The 14,262-nt window shown below is 41.7% G+C and overlaps 1 protein-coding gene across 1 annotated transcript in view; it reads left to right on the top strand.

Moving 5' to 3' along the window:
* XPO4 (exportin 4) overlaps positions 1 to 14,262 on the top strand; it is a 78,742-nt gene that overhangs the window by 22,505 nt on the left and 41,975 nt on the right. The window contains exons 3-4 of the mRNA XM_084284187.1: positions 4,090 to 4,231; positions 4,490 to 4,628. Coding sequence (XP_084140313.1) covers positions 4,090 to 4,231; positions 4,490 to 4,628 — 281 coding nt within the window. The remainder of the gene's footprint in view (positions 1 to 4,089; positions 4,232 to 4,489; positions 4,629 to 14,262) is intronic.

Genomic DNA, 14,262 nt, shown 5'->3' with positions numbered 1-14,262 from the left:
GTGAAGCCTCACGCTGCTCTAGGTTTTGTTTCTGGCAGCTCTGAAGTCAGTAAAGTATAACTTCATTTGGCAAAGTTCCTATACTGATGTAATAGATGAAGCTTTCCTCTATTACATGCTTATTGTAATACTGTCTAATCTGTGGAGTTTGCAGAACTCGCTGTGGCAGGATTGCTTGATGCTTCCCATTATACTGTTGGTTTACATATCTGCTGCTGCCAGCTCTTGTACTGGTGCTGAACTTTTCCATGGCAGGAATCTATTTCAGGTTGAATGTCTTAGTCGCTGTGAACAGCACAGCTTTTTCCAAAAATTAATTGGAAAAGTTTCTGTCCACCTGATAGAAGTAACATTGATTCAAAGTTTTGTGGGATTATATGTGTGGGGGAAGGAAAGGGCTAGGTAGGTGTCACCTTTTATCAAAAATTCCTGGAAAACCTGGAAATGTGTGGAAAAGAACACATGCAGCGGGGGAAGCAACTTTTAATTTCAAAGATTTGCCATGTGGAACAGAGAGAGATATAAGAATTAAGACATTTTTAATATCTAAAATGATTATTTTCATACTTTATTCATTCCACAGTGTTTTTTTTTAAGTTATTTCAAAATTTTCTTGATTAGAGAAGTTTAATTCACGAATATCATGGTATTAATATTGCAGGCCTTCTACTATGTTTTTAAATTATGCTTTAATATATAGAGCAGGGTGTGGTTCCTTTCCTACACCCACTCGCAAACCAAAATTCTTTTTACAAACGAGTTCAAGGTTTTAGGATATTACACTAGTACTTTGTCTGGTCACGAAGGCTGTAACAACACTTATTGATTTTAATTAGGACAACTCCCCCCCTCAATTTTTAAAGAATGTTAAGTGGGCAAAAGAACATATGTAAGTAACCTTGCTTGCAGAACATTTAGGTCTCTAATTAGCGATGAATTTGTCACTACTTAGAAGTAATGGAAATTTATGAAATATTCCTAGCGATATTATCTGTGCTAAGGGATATATCTCTGCGTCTTGTTGACAAAGAAAGGAGCACAGTTTAGCATTATTAATGAAATATGTCTGCATTGAAAGTTCCATTTTTTCTGCTGAAATATAACTGATTGGAAGGAATGTGAGCTTGGTTTTAATGCCTTTTGAATGTCTAGAAATAAAACATCTTTGAACTGCTCACTTCCTATCACCATTGTGAAACCAGGGAGTTTCCAGATAGGGCAGTGTTTTCCTTGCAGTGGCTTCTCCAGTAGGCAGTTGAGATGCTGAGACCTGGAACAGAAAGATTTTTCACCAGGGTTTTTGCTTCTTGAGTAAGCGTTCATACGGTGTGGACAGAAAGAACAGCTGATTGAAGTAATGCGGGGAGGTTAGGATAGGTAGGAACCAGAAGGCAGATAGGGCTGGCTTTAAGAAAGAAACAGGAGAAAAGTGGTTGAGACGGAAACTGGAGCAGAAGATAGAGAGCGATAATAATGTTGATGAAAAGAGTGTTCATGAAAAGAGTGTATGAGCCACACAGAGAGAGCAACTGAGATGATGAACATAATGAAAAGGAGAAGAGCCACCACTGCATGGTTTGTTTAGAAACCTGTAGTTGAACCCACAAAGCATGAGGCTCTACGTTCTTCTGCTGTAAGCTTATAGCTGTTAAATGTACTGGCAAAGCTTGTCCTGTCTTTCTTTAGTAACTTCATGTAGAGGATAATGGTGCTTTGACTAGTTATAGGCTTACACTGAATGCTGGAGGTCTGTACTGTTAATGATTGCAGTTGTGCATCTGTGGTACTTGACGCAAAGAAGAAATTCCATCCTCTTTTTTTTTTTTTTAACCAACATTCTCTTTTTGTATGAGCTTTGTGCAGTTTGAAAAAACAGAGACCCAGAAGTTAGAAAATGTTAGAATTAAAATTCTGGTGCAGGAATAATTTGGCTCGTCTTTATGTATGTGTTGGACATACACATTAATCTTTTAATTAAGTGGTTACTTAGTTTTTCAAATTAGGCCTAGTAGACCTAAAGGTGATTTATTTTTAATTTAAGCATGTTTACCTGGGTAGGGTTTAGATTTGAAGCCTGATTAAATTACATAAAAACATTTTAGCAAATTGGATGCTATCTTGGTATGGAACTTGCATATAAAGGAACGCATATTGTAGACTTATGTGTGTATATTCAGTGGAACAAAGTTTCTTTCGTAGTTGTTTAAAGCCCATCATCCCCTGACTGAGGCTTTCTTCAGCAAACACAGTTTTTCTGGTCCTGGCAGGTTGCGCTGCATAGCCCAAACTCCATTTCTGGCTCTGGAATTCTATTTCACCTTTCATATTTTATGTTTTTGCCACCCTGTGGCTATGCTTTTTCTGAATGCTTTTTCTGTTTTCTACAGACTCAAACTGTTTTAAAACTGTCTAGTGAAATGCTACCTCCTATTTCTAAGTTAAAAATTGTAATAGCAAAGGATCAAAAAAAAAGCCCCAAAACCAAAACAAACAGGAAAAACCAACAAAGAAACCCCAACAAAACAGCCCGGTAGCTTTATATCATCAAGTTATGAATTACATTCAAATTCTGGGGCTTCTCTTTAAATTGTAGTATAAACAGTCACCATTTTCCATAACATCTTCTTCTAGTTTCTTTAGCCTGTCTATGTACAAAGCAATCGGATATTCCAGTAACAAGTAGTAAGAAGTTACATTTAGTAATGTAATTTTGACTACATCAAGATAAACATGGAAAATTAAACTTAGTGTGGAGAACCTTAAATACACCAGCCAGTAAAACTTTTTGATAATTAAACACAAATGTTATCTTCAGGTGTGAGTTACTTCTTATTGCCATCCATAAAATGTGTGTCATTGTATGTACTATTGCTTCCAAAGGCAAGCACTCAAGTCACAGAATTCACAGAATTCACAGTCGGAATTCACAGAATTTTCTAGGTTGGAAGAAACCTCAAAATCATCGAGTCCAACCTCTGACCTAACGCTAACAGCCCTCCACTAAACCATATCCCTAAGCTCTACATCTAAACGTCTTTTGAAGACTTCCAGGGATGGTGACTCCACCACTTCCCTGGGCAGCCTGTTCCAGTGCCTCACAACCCTTTCAGTGAAGAAGTTCTTCCTAACATCTAACCTAAAACTCCCCTGGCTCAACTTTAGCCCATTCCCCCTCATCCTGTCACCAGGCACGTGGGAGAACAGGCCAACCCCCACCTCGCTACAGCCTCCCTTGAGGTACCCATAGAGAGCGATAAGGTCGCCCCTGAGCCTCCTCTTCTCCAGGCTGAACAAGCCCAGCTCCCTCAGCCGCTCCTCGTAGGACTTGTTCTCCAGGCCCCTCACCAGCTTCGTCGCCCTTCTCTGCACCCGCTCAAGCACCTCGATGTCCTTCTTGTAGTGAGGGGCCCAAAACTGAACACAGTACTCGAGGTGCGGCCTCACCAGAGCTGAGTACAGGGGGACGATCACCTCCCTAGCCCTGCTGGTCACGCTGTTCCTGATACAAGCCAGGATGCCGTTGGCCTTCTTGGCCACCTGAGCACACTGCTGGCTCATATTCAGCCGACTATCCACCATCACTCCCAGGTCCTTCTCTGCCTGGGAACTTTCCAACCATTCCTCTCCCAGCCTGTAGCTCTGCTTGGGGTTATTGCGCCCCAGGTGCAGGACCCGGCACTTGGCCTGTGATAGAGGACTCTTCGTTTTGGGATAGCTGTCAATTTAATCATATTTTAATGTACTGTGACTAAATCTGTCATCTATATTTTTTGTTCCACAGTTGTGTTAGTGTTCTTATTCTTGATCCTGGGCCCAGTCTCCTGGTGTAGCCAGCTTTTCTTACCCCAAGTCTCTTACTCAATTGGGTTATTGATTATTTTTTTCCTCTTTTGAAGGAAAATTCTTTTTTACCTCTTTTTTACCTTTTCTTTTTACCTCTTTTAAAGGTAAATTCTTTGTTTTCATAGTAACAAAATTATATTTAATGACTATTTAATAGTAAAGTCCATTAGTTTTTGTTAGAAATATGTAGAAGATAAATGCATATATGTCTTTCAGTACTCAAACTGCCTTTGTTTTTCCCCACAGAAACTAGTAAAGTGGATTATGTTCTTTTTCAAGCTGCTACAGCGATAATGGAAGCAGTTGTAAGAGAATGGATTCTGTTGGAAAAAACTAGCATCGAATCATTGCGAACATTCCTTCTAACTTATGTCTTACAAAGGCCTAAGTAAGTATAAGAAAAAATACTGCTGAATGTGTAGAACTTGGCATAGTCTTGGTTATGTTGTGTTTCCAGGGATAGTGGTTGAAGACCATTACAACAGTAATTTTTCTTCCAATTTCTTAACACTTAGTTTACTTGTGCAGACTTGTCAGCTTGCCTTAATGTGTTCACACACAAGGTTTGACAAAGAAATGCAGTTAAAACTTTGAGCATTGATTTCCAAAACTGTTTTCAAACCTATTTTTGCAATGTTGTTTACAGCCTTCAAAAGTACGTTCGGGAGCAGATTCTATTAGCAGTAGCGGTGATAGTGAAACGGGGATCATTAGACAAATCTATCGACTGCAAAAGCATTTTTCATGAAGTCAGCCAATTGATCAGCAGCGGTAACCCCACTGTGGTAAGTGTCTGTCCCTCTCCTCCCCCTTCAAAACTTCAGCAATCTATATTAGTATAAAAGTTGTGTACTCAGTGATTATAAAATCTACTTTTGCTTATACTTTTTATACTTATATAAAAATGAGAATTAGTACTGGCTATTCAATTTGTTTGATAGCCATTAGAATTGAATAGAGTTAGCTGATAGCTATTCAAGCAATTATTTACTAAATCTGAGATTTCTGAATAAAAATATCTTGGGACTAGTAGTAGAATGTGTAGTTCTTTTAGTAGACACTATACCATACTTTTTAGGGAATAGGCTTCTCTGAATAGCCACTTTACCTGCCACTAATGTGATAGGGTTTTTTTTTCTTGTTGGTTTCAGTGGGTTTCTTTAACAGCTTGACCTGAAATGGATTTTCCATTAGCTGGCAGGTTCGTGGCACTGTCCCATTTCCATCTGTGCAGTGCTGCACCCTCCTGTGGCTCAGCTGTCGCAATAGGCTACCAGGAGGCGGGTAGGTGGAGAGAAAGGGGCGTGAGGAAGGAAAACAGGGAATGGAAACACAAAACTTATTCTAGATTTAATGTCATACTACTGGGGTAAGTGTTACCTTCCACATTGAGCTCAAAGTGGAAACAAGGTGTCCAATATCTATCTGTGCATTTAGTGAAATTCCGTTTGCTATGCCAGGAGATATGTTTAGAATAGGTCATAATAGAGGCATGTAACTAGAGATTAAAGAGAGGTGATTTTTCTCCTACCAATTGCAAATCAAAGATTATGAGGATCTGTGCTGAAATCTTTAACTGAAGCTTTTCTCAGAAAAGTCAGGCCCCGAAGGAACTGACTCCTGTGTGTTTAGAGCTGCAGCTATGCTATGTGAACAGCAAATGTTTAACTCTGACAAATTTGATCAAAGTGTACTACAAGTAATACAGCTCATGTCATGCTCCTAAAAATAGTACGTCACCTCTGAGCACAGCCCATATCCCTCCAGGGTATGGAAATTTCAGTTACGTTTTTAAACCTGACTTTCGCTGTTACTTGCCTTAATGAGAACATTTCAGCCTTTTGGTTGTGTATAATTTGGATAGAAGTGGGTATTTGTTTAGAAGAACAGTGCTTAGTTCGTGCTTTCTTCCAGGGAATGTAGTTTTATTTTTTAAATGGAGTTACAACTGAGGATTTCAAAAGCTTTTTGCATGCCTGTGTGTGCTAATGTAGCTTATATGACCTTTCCAAAAGATATGAGTAGGGAGTAAATCAAAACTTCGGATGTTCGTAGAGAAGTCATCTCTGAGTTAACTCTTGCACAGAGCTGCTTCTGGAGCTGTATTCTGTGCGTGCATTAACGTACAGGCACGCTGAGACTGCCAGCTGGAAGCACGTCACCCCAGGCTTGCTGCAGAGCTCAGCGCATCACAGTTGGGCTCCAGCTGGGCCAAGGGGCAGGATTTTACTCTCCTGTTCTCCAAGCGCCACTTGCTGCCACTGTGCAGAGACCAAGTTTCCCCTTACCCACCCCTTTCACAAACAATACTTTCTCCATAGTTTTTCCAAAGTATTTGTGCTCAAGTTTTAGGAAGGATATTAAAAATGTCTCGATTATAGAATATCTTCTCTTCCAGTATGCTAATACAACTAGAAAAAAGTGACACGTGATGCTGTTGGAACATGTTTTCCATAAAGCACAGTAAGTTTTGACAGGCTAGTAGTAAACTTGTGCTCCCATGGACTTGAGAGGGCTTTATGTTGTAAAATACTGTATTTTGTGTAGTAATAAATATTTGTTCTCACAAATGGTCTTGTCTTACAAGACTGCTGCAAGAGAATTCCTAGTGCTGGCACAGTTTCAGGTGACCCAAGACTTGGCGTGTTTAAGACACAATAAGAAGCAGTAGTAATGTTGTGTGGTTTAGCCTAGGACCTGTTACAGCTAAACTCTTTTAGTCATGTCCTTGCAGCGATGTGCTGTGCGCTTTTGCCTCCAGCGTTATACTCTCAAGTTTCTGGAGTCCATCGCACCTTTGTGACTCCCAGTTCTCTCTCTGGCCTCCTCGTCCATTTCTGCAGCCTTCCCAGACTTCTGCTCCCCACTTTCCTCTGATCTACTGCCCACCCATTTGTGTCTTCCCATCCGAGGTTCAGTCCAGCAGCTGCAGAAATAACGTGGGGTCAGCAGCAGGTCACTTTGTGTTTGGAAGTGTTTAAAGCTTTCAGGTGTGGCTCTTAGCCATTGACAGTGGCTTTCTACAGGTGATCCTACAGCTAAATCAGGCTTACTGTGGAACAAGGAAAGGCTGGACGGGAAAATGTTGAAAAAAAGGTTGTGTTTTGTCACTGCAGCAGGGAAAAGAAAACACTTCTTGTTCTATTCAGTAAAGGAACGTAAAGAACCTGGGACTAAATGTGCAGGAAAGGGCTGGCTTAAGCTGAAGATGTAGTTACTTAACTTCCATAGCAGTTGGGAACTGGGAGGGTCCTTTTTAAAAAAGCAAAGTGGTCTCTTGCTTTCTTCCTGCCTGTTTTCTCATCTGTGTGGGCTGTGGAGCTGCCTGCTCCTTCTTTATTTTAGGAGCATGAAGTAGGTCCTTAATCTTTTCCACACCCTGCAAACATCTGTCCAGTTCCTGCCAGACACCTGTACTAGTTCCATAATGTCTGGGGGCTTTTCAGTAAGATGTTGACAGGGTCAAGTCCTGAATGTTAGGTGTAAAGACAGCAGTGAATGCAGATTCTACTCTCATCTGTGTTTGGGTCCTTTTTCTTCTCAAGTGTTGGTTAAAAATATCTTTAAAATCATGTGTGTTCAGGATGGAACTTGAAGGCACGTTGAATAATGTCACAAACTGATGTGTGAGCAAGACTGCTGAGAATGAAAAACTGAAAGAGGTCAGAAGGAACAGAAGGAGAGGAACAGCAATGAGAGGGAGAAAGTGGGCAGGAGATTAAAAAGCTGGCTTTAGTATCGAGTAATCTGTTAATAGTGGAACACTGTGTCCTTGTCAAGGAAATACCAGGGTGTTAAGGAGAGGCAACACTACAGGGATAGGAAGGATGTGTGGTTAGAGCCAGGGTTTGGACCCGGAGCATTGGCTCCTGCTGCTGGTTCTCCGCAGTACAGACCTTTATGGGTCCTATGGAAGAGACCCCTGTCTGAGCAGGGAAAGCAGAGTACAGAGGCTCTGTCTGCCTGCTAATTTATAAACAACTTCTGGTAGTAAACCTCTGGGGGGAGGAGGATTAGCTTTGGATTTGCTATTTTTGTTCTTTCTTGGCTCTTCCTAGAGCATCCATACAAGCAACCCTGCTCAAGGACAGGCTGTAAGCTCCCTCCAATAGCAGTTTCAGCATCTCCTTTCAAAGTCTTCATCCCTGGGGGACAGAGTTTCTGGCAGTAGGCACAGTGTCACGAGCCAATCTGGAAATGCTAAATACGTGTTTTCTGTCACTGCTTTTGACGAACTGTGTGGGCCAAGTTCTTCTCAACTATAAATACCTTCAATTTCTTGGCCTTTTCTGTTTGTCTTAGAGTATTGTGCTTTTGCGTAGCTGAAGGATTGATTTAGTTTGTTCTTCGTTCCTGCCAGAAGGACAGGAATCCTGGCAGCTAAGGTAACCAGTTCCCAGGAACAGGAACCGCTCTGCATGCAGACACAATCAGATGGACTTTGTCTGCACTAGGATGTGGATTCTTCCAGAACATGGGTAGGCGGATGCAGACATGGTCCAACTGCTGCAGACCTGACACAGGACTGGGAAGCCTCAGAAGCAGTTGTTTTTTGGATCTAGAAAGCATACAGTAGGATGTATCCTACTATACAGCTCCATACCTGAACCCTTATTTTGTCTGTATATCAAAAAGTTGTCCAGGCTTGCTGGAAGAACTCTGCAATCCTAACAGTTGCTTCTGTCTTAAGATTTACAAATATATTAGTTTGTTTACTGATGTTCACAGTTGGGCTAGAGAAGAGATTGAGATGTTCCAGGTTACCTAAAACTGCTTGGGAATGTGATGTGGATCTCATGTGAACAGTGGGAAATGTGAATAAACAGAACTCTGGGCATTTATCTTCATTGAAATATATGGCTATCCCTTCAAGGCTCAGGAAGTTGGAGTTACTCAGCCTAAAGAAGAGAAGGCTCTGGGGAGACCTTACTGTGGCCTTCCAGTACATGAAGGGGGGACTACAGAGAAGATTTAGAGGAAGGGTTGGACATGATTTTAGTGGGTGATATTGGTGGTGGGGGGATGTTTGGACCAGATGACCTTTGAGGTCTTTTCCAATCTTGATGATTCTGTGATTCTATGACTTCTTGTCAGGGAGTGGAGTGATAGGACAAGGAGTAACAGTTTCAACCTAAAAAAAGGGTAGGTTTAGATTAGATACAAGGAAGAAATTCTTAACTAAGGGGGTGGTGAGGCCCTGGCACAGGCTGCCCAGAGAAGCTGTGGATGCCCCATCCCTGGAGGTGTTCAAGGCCAGGCTGGATGGGGCTTTGGGCAACCTGGTGTGGTGGGAGGTGTCCCTGCCCATGGCAGGGGGTTGGAACTGGGTGGGCTTTAAGGTCCTTTCCAACCCAAACCTTTCTATGATTCTGTGCAACTAATCGGTCAATAATAATGGCTGACTAGACGACTACTTATGTTTGTTTAGCATTTATGGGACTTATTTCTGTTCTTTAAGGGGAATTTTACTCCTGGATCCCTGTCTAGCTGCTGCTGTCTAATGTGGTAGGGTAAGAGCTGGAGAGGCTCTCTCAACTTCTACATTTTGAGAATTTTGACAAAACCTTTTATGTTATTTCCCCCTCACACATGTGCCTTGTCTCTACCCTCAGCTATATATTCTGGTCCAAAAAAAATGACTACCTTTTCCTGTGCACCTTACTGCCCTTAAAACATACTGAGTTTAAAAAACAGATGGTGAATGAGGATATTTAAGCTGTTTCCTTCATTTTCACATGTGGCCTGTAAAGGCCTAAGCTCAGGTGTTAAAAATTGTTTGGGGAATTCTAGGGATCCAAAAACTACTCCAAGTACAAGGTTAAAACTGCAAAAGAGCTTTAAAATACAAGTATTTTTCAATACTTGTATTAACCAAAGTGCTTTTTAAAGCTTTCAGATTTCTATTTTGAAAGAAAGCCTATTTTGTCAGAGAAAAAATACAGTACTCCAGTTTAGTTGCTTAATAACTTTAATATTGCAAATTCACAGCTCCCAGTATTATCATTTACAACAGAGCTACAGTTTCAAAGACAGGGTTGGAAAGTGAGGAGCCACGATCCAGAGGAGAGCTGTGTGCTCCCTGTTCTAGGAATGGTTTCCAAGGCTCCATTTCCTGAATTTGGCCATCTCATGAGATGTGCAAGGAGACCCTTGGATGTAGATTAGGTAAGGAAGAAACAATACCTTCCCATGTGTTAGAACTGTATATTTATTTCTTGCAGTACTGTGGTGACATGCAAATAAGCAGGCTTCGGGAGAAGAGCCTCTTTAAGAAGTTTATTGACCCTGTCTGCTCGGTCTTTATTCCCTCTCGGGGGCACTGCCTTTCTAAATACATACATAGGCAGACAGTTTATTACTGAACGTAAAAACAACCAGGTTTCTCCCTCCTAGCCCCTTTTCTTTTTACTTTTTTTATTATTTTTAAAAAGCAGATCTGCTCTGGAGCACAGCCATGTAGCACAGGTCACTTGGCACACCTTGACAGTATGGCAGGCCCAGGGGGCTGCGGCCAGGAATGAGTACTGGGAAAAGCAGAGAGAGAACGGACTCCTGCCTGCCAAAGAGCACTTGCCAGGAGCATGACCTGCCAAAACTAAATATACATCATCCTCTAATTCTAATGCTGGGTAATACCCATGGCAAGCCGCATGGTTAGTCTTACTACTTGATATTTTGAATTTAATTGAGGGTCTTGGATTTGTTCATGCAACTACTGTAGGAGAGGAGATCCAGCTGGTGCTTTTCAGACAAGAACCTGGAGGAAGGATATGTTGCCTCCAGATAAATGGCTTTCAGACCTTCACTTTTTTTTACAAGGTTACTTTTTTCCCACCTCCCAGTTTCTGCTTCAAATCAGAGAGAAACAGAAAGGGAAGTTTTGCACCCCAAGCTTGAGCAAACTCAGCCTGGATCAACCTCTTCAGCAATCATTAGAGGTTGTTACTTTCCTTCTCTCTTTGGCTAAAGGGCACATATTTCACATGCCACAAGATCATCTTCCTGTGGCCCCCAGTGATTTGCAGGGGAATTGGTTTCCTCTTTCCCAGCTCAGTCCTGGGTGGTTGCCTTGCATGGTTGGTCTGCTTTCCCCCAAGAAGCAGAAGCCCTGCTGTAGGCACGGCGCGTCAGCCCAGCACCGCTCATCTGTCGTGGTGGAGAAGGAGTGGGGAGGAAAGGGGTGCTCTGCCCAGCCAGTTTGTTACTGCTGACAGCACAAATCTGCAGCTGTGGGTCCTATTCCTATCGTCCTGTCCCTGCTCCACAGCTTCTTTTTCCACCAGTTGGCTCATTTGGGAAGGATAAAATAGATGAAGTCCAGTGGGTTCTTCTGGTGCTTGCCTATATTCAGAATATATTCCATTGGTTTGTTCTTTGTTTAGGAGCTACAGCTTCAGCTCTTCTTCAGCTCCTATTTTTTTGTTTGTTTTTAATTTCCTCCATTGCAATCCTATTTATTACAAGTTGAAAAGCTGGAGCGACCCCCAGTTACTCTGTGCACATAATGGTATTTTGGTCTTGTCACCATCCTGTTAACTGTTACTTTTGCATTTGGAGATGTAGCTTATGTTTTGGGGATTTACATTCCCTGAAAATGTTAGGCAACATTTTCCTCATTCAGGAAAGTTAGGGAAGAAGCCTGTTACCTCCTTTATAAAGGAAGCCTTGCTTTAAACAATTTCTTTGGTAAAACTGCATTTGATGCATTCTCGCCACAGAATTATCACCTACAAACAGCACCGCAAATTCTGCCTCTGAGCAGATCTACTGTCCTGCTCTTCCTGCTTTCACACAAATTAAAACTAGCTGATTTAGGGATGTTATTAAATGCTTCTTGGTGTTTCCCTTTGGTTTCAGTAACAGTTTATGTTATAAGCATTGAGACAAAGTCCTTTAAGTACACATTCGGGCTGTCAATGATTTAATGTAACAGGGTAGATCTTATTTGCTCTGCACATGTGAGATCTTTAGTATTTTAAATATATTTGCTCCCTTTTTCTGTAGATACAAATAGCATTGCATAGTACGTGGGAATGTGGGACAGTTGCTCGTAGTTCATTTTTTGTAGAGAAATGAGTGATCAAATCAAGCCTCTTGACAGCCTGGATTTCAGAACAGGGGAAACATTTTTGGGGGTGTCGTTTTCTGCTTTGTCTGTTGGCTTTTCTGCCTTGGAGCTGGTGTACCACATGTCCATTTTTTCCTAAGCCGCGTTTGAACTCTTCTTCCTTTCAGATGCTTTGTAACCTAACTACCCGCAAATGAAGCAGTTCACTTATTCCATGGGCAGTCCAGGCACAAGTGTGAAATCCCTTCAAACATTATGGCTTCAGCTTTTGTTATAGGGGACATTCCATTTGCAGGAACAAGTTGCATTTTCCTAATGCATCTGAGTTTTATGAACTATGAATAAATGTTTGCTGTTAAAAGGGTGCGTGGCCCTCCCGTAGTGTCTGTGTTTTATTTAAAAAGAAACCCACTAAAACGATGTCACTACTGGGTGTCTGATTGCCAAGTTAATCTCTTATCACAAGTCCCATTGATCTTCTGTTTGAGCAGCTGAGAGTCTATTTTATGTATAGCGATCTTTCATAAAGTTTATTCCTGGTAATAAAGCTAACTGGGGAGAGTGCCAAGCTATTCTCAGAGGCAGTCCGCTCTTGACAAGAGAGGTATTTTATTTTGTTAGATGGGGTTATTGTTTGGGCATGTACTGGTGGCAGAACTAGTGAAATCGCTAGCAAGTGAGGCAAGCCACGTTCAGAGGTGTACTCTTACTGGTATGAAGTTAATGGCATTACTGGGCAATAGACACTCGGGGCTGACTTTTAATATGATGCCCGGCATCACGTGCATTTTCTACTTATTACTGTATGGTATTATTAAATTGGATTGTTCATCTCTTCAGTGGCATGGCAGAAAACCTTTAAAAAATTTAATACTTCGCATGTGTCAAGCGTATTCAGTTTCGTTTCGTTAAAGGAAGCGATTTCATTTCACAGAGCACAACTGTGTTTCTATGAATTTGTGTCGCTTTTCAGGTTTTTGGAATCTTTCTTCTAATACCACAGCAATTTGTGTTGAGATTCTTTGTATCAAATATGTGTAAATTTGAAAAATATATTTCAAAATTTTAGTTGCTAACCTATAGTGAAATTACTCTTCTTCGCAAAGAGTAATTTCAGTCCCTCTGCTCTTGCCTGTAATCTGTGTAAACTTTCTTCCTTCTAGAAAGCCAGTGTCTGGCAACCTCCTCTGCCTGTTGTTGAGGTAGATTTTAAATTTTAGGCCACAAACTTTCCTCTGGCCTCCTGCTGCTGCTCTGGTGACCTGGGTACCCCGACACGCTTACAGCGCCTCACAGGTGAAAGGGGCAGGGGCAGGTAGCGACACAAGGGCACACACGTGCCCCTGGAGCCCACAGCTCCAGGATGAGGAGGGAACAGGTAGGGCTTGCACACCAGGAATCAAAATACCACAGGGCAGGAGGTGGTGGGGTGCTGGGAACGCAGCAGGAGGGAAAAGTTTTGGGGAGCGAGGGAGGATGGAGGGCTGCAGTGTGTACTGGTGTTTGCTGTGAGCAAGGGTGCTGGAAGGAATAAAGTGTGTAGATCTCCAGTAACATGCTGCTTTTCCTCCCTCCATGCTCAGAGCAGTTACCGAGGTCAGACCTACCTGAAATACCTGTTGCTGAGATCAGTGGTCACATCTCCAGCTTTTGCATCGGGCTCGAAGCAGGTTCCCTCAGAAACAGTTTTTTTTTTTTTTCTTTTTTTTAGTTTAAGGAGCCACTGCTCTTTACATCCTTGAGGAGCTTTCTTCATCATGAATACTAAAATTTATCTTTCCTTTTAAATTTCTCCTTGAAATCAGGAGAAACTTGCATCCAGAATGCAATTTGTTCATGCTTTAATGTGTTTACTATTTGAACAGAAGGGCTTTGTGGTTATATATTGTATAAACAAAGTAGAGAAAGCAAAAGAAGATGTCAGTTTCAGCTGATACCAAATATTTCTAGTCACACTGGGAACAAATAATTTTTCCATTTGCTCCTTATCTGTTGTTCTAACCCATTTATTTTTCTAGTAATTGGCAATCAGCCGCCAGGGATGGCTGGTTTGCATCGCTGCCCTGCTTGTCCCATGCTGCTCCGAATGGCAGCGTGCTGAGGAGGTCTCCTGGCGAAGCAGTTTTAGCAGCACAACCACTGATACCGTGTGGTAATCGTGGAGCTTCAAACTCTGGGGATCTGTGATTACAGCTACTGGTGCTCTTAATTTTCAGCTCTGAGAGGCAGTGATGTATCAGTGCATTTGCAATTCAAGTATAAATTCAAGTCTGTATTATTTAGAGAGCTGTGTGAGATGTCTGCATCTCCTGGCAGAGAATGGAAACGGGCAGTGTTCTCTGGAAACTTCT

This window comes from Netta rufina (genome assembly GCF_964035555.1).
Source record: "Netta rufina genome assembly, chromosome: 1".
Classification (NCBI taxonomy): domain Eukaryota; kingdom Metazoa; phylum Chordata; class Aves; order Anseriformes; family Anatidae; genus Netta; species Netta rufina.
This window is presented reverse-complemented; position numbering and strand designations above follow the sequence as displayed.